This window comes from Aotus nancymaae, unplaced genomic scaffold, assembly GCF_030222135.1.
Source record: "Aotus nancymaae isolate 86718 unplaced genomic scaffold, 86718_ANA_hifiasm-v0.15.2.pri h1tg000029l, whole genome shotgun sequence".
In the NCBI taxonomy this organism is placed as follows: domain Eukaryota; kingdom Metazoa; phylum Chordata; class Mammalia; order Primates; family Aotidae; genus Aotus; species Aotus nancymaae.
Window position 1 is genome coordinate 14,531,781 of NW_026988442.1, and position 13,373 is coordinate 14,545,153.

Consider the following 13,373-nt stretch of genomic DNA (forward strand, 5'->3'; position numbering starts at 1 on the left):
ACACACGCAGTGCCCATAACACAATCACAAACCAAATTTATTACTCAGGTAATGCAAACTCCTATGCCTTTAGGGGCCAGGCAGATAGTAGAGAATAGAAGTGGACTGGTATAAGGCAGCAGGCGTCCTGTCAACAGTGCTAAACTGTAGAGCAGATGCCCTCTTTAAAGGCATTTAAATTCGGACTTTTGTTTAAGACACTGCATAGCAACTCAAACCCATTACAGCCTGCAGGCCCCCAGTGTGCAGAAAGAAGGCAATAAATATATACAAAGACCCCTGGGATTCACGTAAGAAGTGTTCAGAAGTATCTGAGGCAAGAAGGCATGTTCCCGCTTACAATGCCTTCTAGACATACACCCTAAAGACTGATGATCTCCCAGTCTCAGCTATCTATGCTGCTGCATCTCACTGATGGGAAGTGTGGTATGCCCAAACAATTTGTAATAAATAACAAAAAGTATTGACATCATGATGGATTTGGCCTTTTTTTTTAAGATTCACTTTTAAAATACATAAATTAGGGGTAGATTGAAGTTTATTCCTAAAATAATGTCACTTTCATTTTCATGCCAAAAAGGAGTTGAAATAACTAGTGAGGAAGAAACAAAACATACCCTCTGTACACACAGGGAAGAGTAACCTATGTGTGAGGGGTTGTGCATCTTCAACCATGTCATAGGGGAATAAAGTTACAAGTCATTGCTCAGGCCAAGATAACCAGGTATAGAGCTATTGTGGCAGCTGGCCTTGGTTCTATAATATCTAGGTTTGAATGAATCAATTTTAGGAGCTTTTCCATCTTTGACATAATTTTTCAACATGTAAAAGTATTATTTTATAATCAGAGAGGGTACAACAAAAGGGGCTTCTAACATTGGTCCTATTTATTATAAATTATTAACCTAGGTGGTAGATACATTGGTGTCTCTTTTATTATTCTTTATATCTTCTTTATATTTTAAGACTCAATAATGAAACTTCTATAAAAAACATCATCTCGTTTTAAACCCTGGTTTAAAAAAGACTTTAACCCCTGCTTTGAGAAAGCCCCAGGAAGAAATGCTGCAGGAAAAGCAGGCAAGCAGGATTAGGGTGAAATCATCTCTCCATTTAATCTTATCCTATTCTGATGCCAACTAGAACCTTGACAATGACAAGAATAAAGAGGCACTTCACATTTCAGTTTCTTTTCTTTTTTTTGAGACAGAGTCTCACCCCTGTAGCCCAGGCTGGAGTGCAGTGACATGACTTCAACCTCGACCTCCTGGGTCAGGTGATGCTCCCATTTCAGCCTCCTGAGTAGCTGGGACTATAGGTGCATGTCACCATACCCAGCTAATTAAAAAAAATTTTTTTAATAGAGACAAGGTTTCACCATGTTGCCCAGGCTGGTCTTGAACACTTGGGCTCATGCGATCTGCTCATCTTGGCCTCTCAAAGTGCTGGGATTACAGGTGGATGAGCCAGCATGCTCAGCCACATTTTATGTGGCTGATTTTATGAGGACTTAAAATAACAAAGATAAATTTGGATAGAATGTGTATGTGTATGTGCCTTCAAAAGTTATTATTTGAAATTTTTACTTTGTATCAAGGCAAAAGTCCAAATACCAGACATATTAAATACAGTAGACTAGTTAGCAGATAAAATAAAATACTATTGTTTCCTCAAAGATAAAGAAGCCTTGTAATACCGCATGCACATGTGATGTTAAGTGTATAATCTAGCTAACATTTTATCACCTGGTGGCCGGTTTGAAAATTCTGGCAGTTTAGGGCCTGAGTTATCCAAGTTAATTCCTTGTTCTCCAGGCAGCGGTGGCTGATCAGCCTCTTCCAGACCAGCTGGGCGAGTATCTGGGGTGCTAAATACAAATAAATAAATAAATAAAATATTTTAGAATAAGTTGGATAGAAAATACAAAAACTAGCTTAACCCTTCCTCTATTTTTGAAGAACTAAAATGTTTGCATTACCATTATTCATCTCTCTCTAGTGTAGATAAAATATTAAATACTGGTATAATCTGGCAATGTCATTAAATGTTAAAATCTACTTAAACTAACAGCACTGTATTTACTCAAAATGCTTTCCACAAATTCCTGATGCAATAATATTCATGTAATTACCCATTCTTTAGATGTTTTAAGACCTGATCATAGACCTATCAATGTTATAAGGTACTGTTTGTGTGAAACCACTTATCTTCAATGTAGCGATCAAATTCAACTAGGGGGTCTCACTGTTTCTTTTTTGTGGATATAACAGTGGGTGCTCAATTCATAACACCTTGCAAAAGGTTGTATAGGTTGGCTGATGGAAATGGTATTTAGAGAACAAAGAAAGATTGAGACCACCACAACAAAAATTTTGTTGCAGAATGAGTATTTGCAGACATCTCTATTGGCTTTGAGATGCCTTCATTTTTACCTGGATGTAGCTTAATATTTTTAGTGGGGAAGAAAAAAAATGAAGAAAATGTAGCTACTAACACCCACAATCTCAAAGAACAAGACTGCTCACAGACCTCATTTTGTTTGTAATCTCAGTCCTAACTGTACTTTTCTTTCCTACCTTAGTTTCCCTTTGCCCTGATTTTGTTCACCCACTTTTCGGTAGTGTTTTGTCTCATTATACTCTTTATAGTTTCATAAGCCACCAAAATTCATTTTAAAAGCCCCAGCACATGGAAATTTCGAACCTGAAGCAGATCCTCAGCACATCCAGACCCCTATAATAATTTGCTCTTTGTAAAACTTCTCTCTCACTTTAAATTATAGGCAAGGATTCAGTGGTAACCTATACTTCAGAAAATTGCACTGCTAAAAAATCTCAGATATCTGGTCCAGCCCCCTCATGTTATGAATGAGAAAACAAAGGCCCAGAAAGGTATATGAGACAGGCCCAAGGTTCTACAGTGAACTAGTGGTAGAGCTGGAAGCAAGTACTTTTCCTATAAACCCACTGTCTCTCTTTCCTAGGGGTCTTGATGCTGTATAAGGTCCCTTTCACAATCTGTAGACCTAAGTAAGCAATTTCCCTAAGGGCTGGTGAAGATGGCGAAAAATGCACACCAGAGGCAACTGAATAACCTTGCAATTTTACTCCCAGACTACTGAGAGAATAAAATATTTATTAAGTAATTATTCCCACAGGCTGAGACTCGTAAAGAATTTAACTGAGAACGAGCTATCAGAAATATTAGATAATTAAAGGGCTTATTAAGTTTGAATTCAGGAAAATATAGGTTATTATTAATAATATACCATGATTAGCTTTTAAAGTACAAGACTCAAGCAGCAGCAAGTGAGCATGATATAATACAGTACAACCAAAGAATGTTGTGGGAAGGCTGGGATAAAGGTAGTTGATTTTATTTTGAACATTTAAGCTTGTATAAATAAAGTTCCCCGATTCTTCTTCTATAATTCTAGCAATTTATTTCCATTAACTTGTTTTACATTCATTAGCCATTATTTTCTCATAATTAATGTCTCTAAATTTTAGTTTTATGATTAAAGGCAGAAAATCTAGCTCAATCAATATTCCTTCTGGAAACATTTTATTAAACCCAGAAACAAATTAATACTTAGCTTCAGGCAGTGAAATATAAATTGTTAATTGCCTTTCCTGGTGTGATCTTGCAAAATAACTCACCTGGAGAACGTTTACTGAAAGGGTAACTGATTTAAAAGGTCCAATCATCTTAGCGTGGGGTTTTAAGCTTCTAGGGATGATAAAAAGCCTTTAAAGGAAAGGCACCTGTGCAAAAAAACCATTTCTATTTGAGAGACAGCAGTAGTTTTAATTTCCAAAACACATTTGGCCTCTCTGGTTCCCCAACAGCCATCACAGGCCTGAAGTCAGGCTCTGATTGCCAAAACACCCTGACACTGTAGAATTAAGAGATTTACCAGCCAATTCCAACATATGAATCTTATTTGGATCCTTATTTGAACAAGTTGTAAGAAAAAAATGTGAGATAATCAGGGAAGTTTGAACATTGGTTATGAAAGTATTAAGGAAGTATTAGTTTCCTAGATGTGCTAACGATATTGTGCGGGTATATTAAAAACTGTCCTTATCTTTTAGAGACACACACTGAAATATTTACCAAGTGAATTTGCTTTGAAATACTCAAGAGGGCAATGGAAAAGAGCACAGATGAAGGCAAGATAGGCTATGAGTTGATAATTGTTGAAGCAGGGGGATTTCATTATACTATTCTAATTTTATATTACGTAAATTTTCCCATCAAAGAAAGTTGTCCACATAGAAAACAAATGAATAAAATTTGAGGCAAAACCATCACAACCTACTTTAGATCTTGCTGACTATTTTTCTTCTTCCGAGGGGGTTTCTTCTTCTTCGGTTTATTTGCGTTGGTATTATTTTGCTTATTGTTTACCCCAAAATGGCCTGCAGAGATGTCACTCTGCAATAAGTTGACCAACAATGGACTTGTTAGTGTGACATCCTTACTGACTGGGAAGCCTGGATTTTGACCACAGGATATCTGATTTCCATTGGGAGCTCCACTGAAAGGTGCATTGAAAGGCATCCCATGGCCTGAGAAGTGGTTTCCGGAGGCACTGTTTCCCTGCATGGCCTGCACATGGTGGGGGACCATGTTGGTTTGTGGCATGCTAACGTCAGGCATCATCTGAGACAAACTGACATCATTATTTGCTGTAGTAGCAGGATCACCATGCTGCTGAGCCATGTGTGGGCTGGGCCCTGGGGGCCGCAGAACCTGCCCCTGAATCCCCATAACCTGAGATGGACTGTTGTTCACAGGCCCTTGCTGGGGCAGCATCTGTCCTGACATCTGTCCCGTAAACTGCACCATATTTCCTTGCATGTTCGGAGTTGGTCCCCTCATTATTTGTGCTGGTCCCGGCATGACATTGGATTGGTTCTGAGAGTTAAACTGCTGCTTATTCCCCTGCATTTGATTGGTCATGATCTGCTCTATCATTGGGTTCTGTTGGAGCAAAACCTGCCCCTGAGGCCCCATCATCTGGTTATGTGATGCCATCATTTGTGGGCCCTGCTGGGAAAGTATCTGCTTGGGTGGGGTCATCCTTTGAGGCGAGGGTCCAAGATTTTGGCTCGGAGGGTTCACCATCATCTGGCCCTGTGGCATAAGCTGGGCCCTTGAAAGGATCATAGGGTTCTGAGAGTTCAAGGTTCCTTGTTGCTGGACCATCTGGCCCTGGGAGGGCACGATCTGCTGGTGCATGCCCATTAGCTGAGATGGTGGGCCCTGCTGGGGCTGGCCTTGCATGTTGCTGAGGTTCACTTGAGGAACCCCAGAACTACCAGCCTGCTGATTGTTCATGTTGCCATGAATTCCCATGAGGCTGGGCTGCATCATATTTGGTGGCCCGTGGGACACCTGGATCTGGTTTTGAGGAGGACCAGCTCCTTGACCACCTTAAAAAAAAAAAAAAAAAAGGCAGAGTTTCAGAAAGAAATATTTTTATCTTATTGGTATTAAGATACTCAAGTTACATTACTTAGAAAGACATACATCACTCATATATCCACTGACCAACATAAATGTGATGTTGACATACTTCCTGTGAGTTTTCTAAACTACAGAGACGTGGCTGTGGGATAACTGCTTACATTCCCAATGATCACACAACAGAGAAGGAGAAACAGTTTCTATACTCCCATATGGTATCTTAAAGATTTAACATTTCAAAGATGAAGAAAGTTTACTTTCTTTCAGATTAAATAATGAGAAAGGTAGCAACTCATTGTTTGAAAATGACTTGTAGTGGCTGGACTCGAGTGGTTCATGCCTATAATCCCAGTACTTTGGGAGGCTAAGACAGGCAGATCGTTTGAGCCCGAGGGGTGGAAGTTGAAGTGAGCCAAGATCACGCCACTGCACTCCAGCCTGGGTGACAGAGAAACCTTGTCTCAATATATTAAATTAAATTTAAAAAGCACTATGGGCTAGTGAAATAACCCTGCTATAAATAAGCCAGGGAAACAAAGAATATGAAGTGTCCATTTAGGAAAACCTCAACAATGATGAGAAGACATTTAAAAATGCTTCTTGGAAAACTGTAGTCATAATGACTCTCAAAGACTATGTGTGTGATATTTGGATACTGCACTTCAAAGAAAAAAGAACACCAAGGACAGGTTTCCTTTACCCTGATGTGGTAAAAAGTAGTTAATCTTGATCTAGAAGCTGAGCCTCTGGTGGGAGTCAACTGACTAGATGACCCACCTGGAAGCTGCTAAAACCTCAGTGACCCCATCCTGCGCAGTCCCTGGTGGATCACGTGGCACATGTTCTAGTCTTCTCAGCGATTTCTAATTTAGACAAAAGTTGCTACCTGCCTTGCTGTAGTGTTTATTTATTTATTGGGTCTTTGGGATTTTCCTGTAGCTACTTGCATTATCTCCCCATTTAACTGAATAACTTTGTAGTTAATTTTATCCCTTTTATTTTTCACTTTTTGTTTTGTTTTTTGAGACAGAATCTTGCTCTGGTACAACCTTGGCTCACTGCAACCTCCACCTCTTGGGTTCAAGTGATTTTCATGCCTCAGCCTCCCTAGTAGCTGGGGCTACAGGTGCACAACAGCACTCCGGCTAATATCTGTATTTTTAGTAGAGGCAGGGTTTCACCACGTTGACCAGCCTGGCCAACGTGGTGAAACGCAAAACAAAAAAGTACATGTGGAAGGTACTATATGAAAACACAAAATAGCTGTGATAGGGTGGAGGAATAAGAAATGACTTTGTCATTGTTTTAAACTTTCTGGTTTTTTTTTTTTTTTTTTTTTGAGATGGAGTCCTGCTGTGTCACCTAGGCTGGAGTGCAGTGGTGCAATCTTGGCTCACTGCAACCTCTGCCTCCCAGGTTTAAGTGATCCTCCCACTTCAGCCTCTCAAGTAGCTCAGATTACAAGCATGTGCCACCACATCTGGCTAATTTTTATATTTTTTATTTTATTTTATTTTTTTTTGAGACGGAGTTTCGCTCTTGTTACCCAGGCTGGAGTGCAATGGCGCGATCTCGGCTCACCGCAACCTCCGCCTCCTGGGTTCAGGCAATTCTCCTGCCTCAGCCTCCTGAGTAGCTGGGATTACAGGCACGCGCCACCATGCCCAGCTAATTTTTTGTATTTTTAGTAGAGACGGGGTTTCACCATGTTGACCAGATGGTCTCAATCTCTTGACCTCGTGATCCACCCGCCTCGGCCTCGCAAAGTGCTGGGATTACAGGCGTGAGCCACCGCGCCTGGCCCTAATTTTTATATTTTAAGTAGAGATGGGGTTTCACCATGTTGGCCAGGCTGGTCTCGAACTCGTGACCTCAAGTGATCCCTCTGCCTTGGCTTCTCAAAGTGTTGGGATTACAGGTGTGAGCCACTGTGCCCGGCCTGTTTGTAAAACTTTCTATAAAAAAACATAAATTCCTATAACTCAGGAATGTAGTTTCACATTAGCATATAGGGCAATTCAAACAGTTTGCTCTACCCTCCTCTCACCCTGCCAGAAATAGTGTGAATTTTTTTTGGTAAAGTCAGATTTTTTTCTCATTCCTTAGTGCTTTCTGATTAAAGTTAGAGTCACATTACTAAATTAACTCCAGTGGGGATGGGAATTCAGAATCTCAGTCCAAACTGCTTCAGAGGGAAAGGGTAAGAGGATTAGTCACATGCTCCTTCAGCAACCAGAAACATGAAGTTTGAGCTCATACATTACTGCTTTGCAAATACTTTTTAGCCATTTCCCTGTATTTTATTTCTTCTCCAAATTTTTTTCTTTTTTACAATACACTGTTGGTATTAAATCTGAACTGATGAAGTCTGAAAAATATCACACTGTAAACCAGAATTCAGACAGTCAGCATAAACAAAGCTTAACATGTACCACATAGAGCTTTAAAAAGTTGCCATTGTCCAAACATGCCTCCATGCCTTGTTATCTATAGTTTTCATTTGCCAGAAATTCCTTTTTCCCTTTTACTACCTGAGCAAGCTCTGACTCAGGGGTCAGCAAACTATGGTCCACTACTGGTTTGTAAATAAACAAGTGTTTGGAATGCTGCCAAGCTTGTTTGTTTATGTATTGTTAATGGCCACTTTTTGTGCTACCATCACAGAGTTGATTAGCTCCAACAAGAGACTATATAACCTGAAAAGCCAAGAATATTTACTATCTGGGCCTTCAGAGAAAAAAAAAACCCTGCTGATTACTGCTCTAACTTAAGTTCCATCTCCTTCTCTTAGATGTTTCTGGGTTCCTGTGACATTTTACCTACTTTTGACATATTGACAAATGTTACTGCCCTGAAAAAATAATTATTTATGGGCTTGAACTTAAGGGGGGAGATCAAGATTTACTATTTATCTGTGTACTTCTGTTGTCTATCAAGTCTACTACACAATGCTCAATAAATGCTGGCTGAACAAATCACAGAAAACAAACCTGCATGCTGGACATTTTGATTTGCTTGCAGCTGAGGGGCTCCTGAATTCCCAGGGGTGGTTGCTGTGGTCGAAGGCACCTGACCTTGCATAAAGTTCGGATTGGCCTGTCCTGGTGAGAAGCCAGGTGGGAGGCGTTTAGGCATTCCTTAATAGAAAACAATGAGTAAGGCAGTTACCTAGCAAATTTATACTCTTGCTTAGATATGGAATGAATAAGGAAGGATGAGCTGCATGAAGTCTCCACTGGCTTAGCTCTCTCTGTCACACTGGTAGGATCTTTAATAATAAGGTTGGGAAAGATGGTTAAAAAAATCAACACAATCTCTTATATGAGCATTGTCAAAATGAAAAATAAATACTAAAAAATTTACACTTAGAACATGCCAAGGAAAAGATGGCAATCTGCTCCCTAAATGTGATGAGGCCACGCCACAGCAAGGTTTGAGGGCTCACTTTTCTCTGTAATTGTTAACAATGGACCCCAAAACTTTACATACTTTAACACAGGCACCAAAGGAATATGCTAAATTCTCTCATTTCAAACAAATTGATGTGAAATAGTATAAAAGAAAGAACTGGGTCCTGATATTAAGGATAGATTGGTGATTTTTTTTCCTTTGAGGGAAACTGGTGACAAGAGTCTCCTTTGCAGAAAATTTCCCCTCAATATTGTGCTTGTCTCTTTGGAAGAGACAGGAGATTAGAAACAGTTCATGGGAGCTTCAAAGTGATGCTATATTAAATCATTATGCTTTCTGCTCATAATGTTTGCTGTGATTCTGACAGCTTTGGTACCAAAAACCATGCTCTACTGGAATCTTTCTCAGATATCAGTTCCTTTTTGAAAGGGCTAATTTTAGAAAACAAATTTGTAATAAGGACAATCTCAGAACCCACTTATCATTTACAACACAGGCCTTGATGTGGCCAGATCACCTAGGTGAGCATATCATCTGCTCTATGAAAGCATCAAGACCTAAACTCACTTAAAAATTTATTATATTCATCCATTTATTCATTTATTTATTTAATTTTTTTTGAGATGGAATCTTCCTCTGTTGGCCAGGCTGGAGTGGCTCAATCTTGGCTCACTGCAACCTCCGCCTCCCAGGTTCAAGTGACTCTCCCTGCCTCAGCCTCCCAAGTAGCTGGGATTACAGGTGTGCACCACCACACCTGGCTAATTTTTGTATTTTTAGTAGAGACGGGGTTTCATCATGTTGGCCAGGCTGGTCTTGAACTCCTGACCTCAGGTGATCCGCCTGCCTCAGCCTCCCAAAGTGCTGGGATTACAGGCGTGAGCCACCGCGCCCGGCCCATCTTTTTTTTTTAAGGGCCAAATTTTCAATGCCCTGAAAAACTCTTTGTAGACAAATACGCATTTGTCCTTTCTTTAACAGTAACAAGTCCCATTTGCATGCTCCCACTGTAATTAAATCAGTAATCATATTTGCAGGAGGGACTACCCAGCTTCCACTGATCCAGGGCTAGATACCCAGAACAGTGAAATTTGGAGCTAAAACACTCTTGCATTTTCTAAGAACTTCTTAGGATTCAAATATTAGAGCCTGCATGTCAGCGAAATTAATTACAAGAGAGTGAAAGACTGATGAGCAACTTAACTTCACCAGAAACCATGGGAACATGCCTTTGCTATGTTGTACTAAAGATGCAAGGGTTTTTTTTCTGGGTAGGCAATGGGTGTCTTTTGGTGGGGGGTATGTTTATCAGATGACAGTATTACTGATACTCTCTATACCTTACTGAAAAGCTCCAAGCACATTCATGTGCACTAGATCAATGATTAATAAGAATAAATAATAAACATGGAGATGGATAAGTTTTACTGTAATCGTTTTACCTCTCACACATTAAGCTCCATTGCTTTTTCTTCATACAAGAGGCACCTTACAAAATAAATAAATAAATCTCCTTTAGGTATAACTGGTGGAATTCCCTCTCTAAGGAGCAGGCATTGGCATTATAAAACTATAAAAGTCAATGATTTCTGAACTTATTCCCCTTTAATACTTTAATCAAACTTAACAAGTACCATGCTTACTATTTTATTAACTAGGATTATCAAAATTGATAACTAGAAGGGCCTTTTCTTCAATGAGACCCTGTTCTTTTCATTTTTGCTCTACTGCATAATCTTAATTTTTCAACAACTGAGAAGTTCAAAATTGTTAACAAAATACATTTTTCTTCTGGACATTTTAATTTACTATTACAAGATCAAGCAAAAATAATTTGAAAAACAAAATGAACATCTCTACATTGAATTTTACCTGAATTTTAGTCCAGAGAGCTAGCTTAAATTTAACCAATAAGATGCTGCATAATGTATCAAGTTAACTAAGTCATATCAAGTGTCACCACCATATCCACAAAACCAAATAATTACATCCTTATTTCACTCCCTCCATTAACTCTAAAAACTGAAGTTCTGCTAAGATCTACCTCCAGTAAATTTACCAACACAAATAGCTAGTGTTCCTCACCTCCTAGGCCTGGATGTAAACTCTGTGGCCCCTGGTTTGGTGGTTGCTGTTGCATCACCATGAAGTTAGGTGGCACATTTCCCTGTTGAACCATAGGATTCCGACCCGGAGAGCTGACAGGCTGCTGAAATCCCTGGGGAAGTGGGTTATTTTGAGATGGCCTTGGTCCCATCTGCTGCTGAGTTTGGTTAACCGTTGGGGAGGATGCAGGGGATCCCTGCTGGAAGGAGGAGGGTGAGGAGGCAGGAGACTTGTTGGTGAGGTGGGGCTGCTGCAGGGGAGTTGGGACCCTAGAGGGCCCTCCCTGCAAACTCTTCATCTGAGGAGCTGTGAACTGGCCTGGATTGCTCATCTGAGGAAAGTTTGTGTGGGCTTGTGAGGCTTGCTGGCTGCCAAAGGGATATGGAGGGGGAGGGTGGGAAGGCGTCTGTACCGTGGCTAAGGATGGTCTTGCCTGGAGTTGCTGTTGCATTGGGCCAGGCAAGGGAGCCTTCTTCCACCCTTGGTTTGCAGTCATTGTGCCCAGAGAACTCTGGGCTGGAGGAGGTTGAAGGGCTCCAGAAGGCAGCTGGTTCCAGCCTGGAGGAACAGGCACCTGAGCTGGGGCAGTAAACTGGGGTCGCATTCCCTGTGGCTGTTGCTGCTGATGTTGCTGTGGGGGTCTTGCCTGCAACTGCTGCTGTTGCTGTTGCTGTTGCTGCGGCTGCTGCTGCTGCTGCTGCTGCTGCTGTTGCTGTTGCTGCTGCTGCTGCTGCTGCTGCAGCTGGGGAAAATTAGCTGGGTTCATTTGTCTGTTCACAGAGACAGGCTGCATTGGGTGATGTGGGGGAGCTAAAGATCCTGAGGGATGACTTTGCTGCTGTATATGGAGCCCAGGGAGGAGTGGATCCATTGCATCTGTTTAAAGATAGTCAACAAAGCAACAATTAACCTACTGCAATCTAGATCCTAGAGCAGTGCCCTTTGTAATTCTGGATATATAGAGTAAAATCTGCTGGTACTATTCAATAAAGTAAACGGTTGTGAATACCTTCTATGTGTGAAGCAGCATACCAAGATGATAGATGAATCCTGCCTTAAAAAGAGCTTGGTCAGTAGTGGACATAAGAGCAAAATGTAGAACATGGAGAGCAGTATTTACCAAATCATATTCTGGAGAACTATGTTAATTAGCGTTATAAAAGAGATCTTCCGAGACACACCGGGGACCGGATGTAGAATTCTGCTTATCTGTGAAATGCAGTTAACACATCAGCTGAACCTATTTCCTGAATTCAGGGTGACCCTTCTGTTATTTAAAGATGTCAAAAATGCAGGAGATTTGAGAAGAAAGGCCATGGAAGGGACCATCAATGGATCACTGATAAATCCTACAGTGATTGTCGATCCATTTCAGATACTTGTGGCAGCAAACAAAGCAGTTCACCTCTACAAACTGGGAAAAGTGAAGATAAGAACTCTATCTACTGAAATTATTTACAACCTTTCCCCAAATAACAATATTTCAGAGGCTTTGAAAAAATTTGATATCTCAGCAAATGACACTTCAATTCTAATTGTTTACATTGAAGAGGAAGAAAAACAAATAAATCAAGAATACCTGATATCTCAGGTAGAAGGTCATCAGGTTTCTCTGGAAAGTTTTCCCGAAATAACAAATATTACAGAAGTCAAAAAGATATATAAACTCTCTTCACAAGAAGAAAGTACTGGGACATTATTGGATGGTATCATTTGTAGAATGTCAACAAAAGATGTTTTGTGAAATGTTAAAAATATTAACAGAAATTCTCAGCATTAAAGAAAACATTGATTTTCCTTGCCTGATTATAAAACTCATATATGTGCATTATAGAAAAGTTTAAATCACAGAATGGTATAAAAAACACTTCTAGTCCTACCTCATATTATTTTAAAAGATAACCAGTTACTTTTATTTGTTATTGCCTTCTAGAGTTGTTTCTACTCAAATATATTTTATTTTTATATAATTGGAATAAAAATTGTACACTTATGGAAAAAAAATTAGTGTTATAAGAAAACAAAACAATTAGGTTCAGGAAACACTGAATCTAACACTGAATCTAGACGGATTTCTTCATTGCAGGACTTTCCGTGCCTCCAATATGTTACTTGTGAATCTCCAGGAGGGAGGGTAAAATATGATGCATTTACCAAATTTACTTGACTACAGAATTCTATGAAATGAGCATCTTTCAGGACTAAGCAGGCCAAGGCACATTTTTAGGAATGTTGGGGTATAACTGATAAGAAAACAGTAAGAAATTCTGAAAAGAAAATAATGAAATTTGGCTTGAAGAAACCAGGTCAGATTTTGTAAAGGTGACATTTTGAGTTCAGAAATTAGAAATTCAGCATCAGAGATAACTGAATTTTGTAATGAT

The 13,373-nt window shown here is 39.9% G+C and overlaps 2 protein-coding genes across 6 annotated transcripts in view; one reads left to right on the forward strand and one right to left on the reverse strand.

Moving 5' to 3' along the window:
• Nucleotides 1–13,373, reverse strand: part of NCOA6 (nuclear receptor coactivator 6) — a 96,543-nt gene that overhangs the window by 33,235 nt on the left and 49,935 nt on the right. For 4 of the 5 annotated variants that reach the window (XM_012455141.2, XM_012455142.3, XM_012455143.2 and 1 more), the window contains 4 exons: nt 10,969–11,865; nt 8,463–8,609; nt 4,322–5,438; nt 1,746–1,867 (listed from right to left, as the gene is read on the reverse strand). In XM_012455141.2, coding sequence (XP_012310564.2) covers nt 1,746–1,867; nt 4,322–5,438; nt 8,463–8,609; nt 10,969–11,865 — 2,283 coding nt within the window. The remainder of the gene's footprint in view (nt 1–1,745; nt 1,868–4,321; nt 5,439–8,462; nt 8,610–10,968; nt 11,866–13,373) is intronic. The other variant, XM_012455144.3, reaches the window with a different exon arrangement.
• Nucleotides 12,164–12,970, forward strand: LOC105719207 (EKC/KEOPS complex subunit TPRKB-like). Its single transcript, XM_064382336.1, has one exon. It carries the CDS (start codon nt 12,206–12,208, stop codon nt 12,731–12,733), a length of 528 nt encoding a protein of 175 aa, XP_064238406.1. The 5' UTR covers nt 12,164–12,205; the 3' UTR covers nt 12,734–12,970.

Excerpts from the sequence above, each read along its gene's own strand:
- LOC105719207 (XM_064382336.1), top strand. The coding sequence starts at position 12,206 with ATGCAGTTAACACATCAGCTGAACCTATTTCCTGAATTCAGGGTGACC.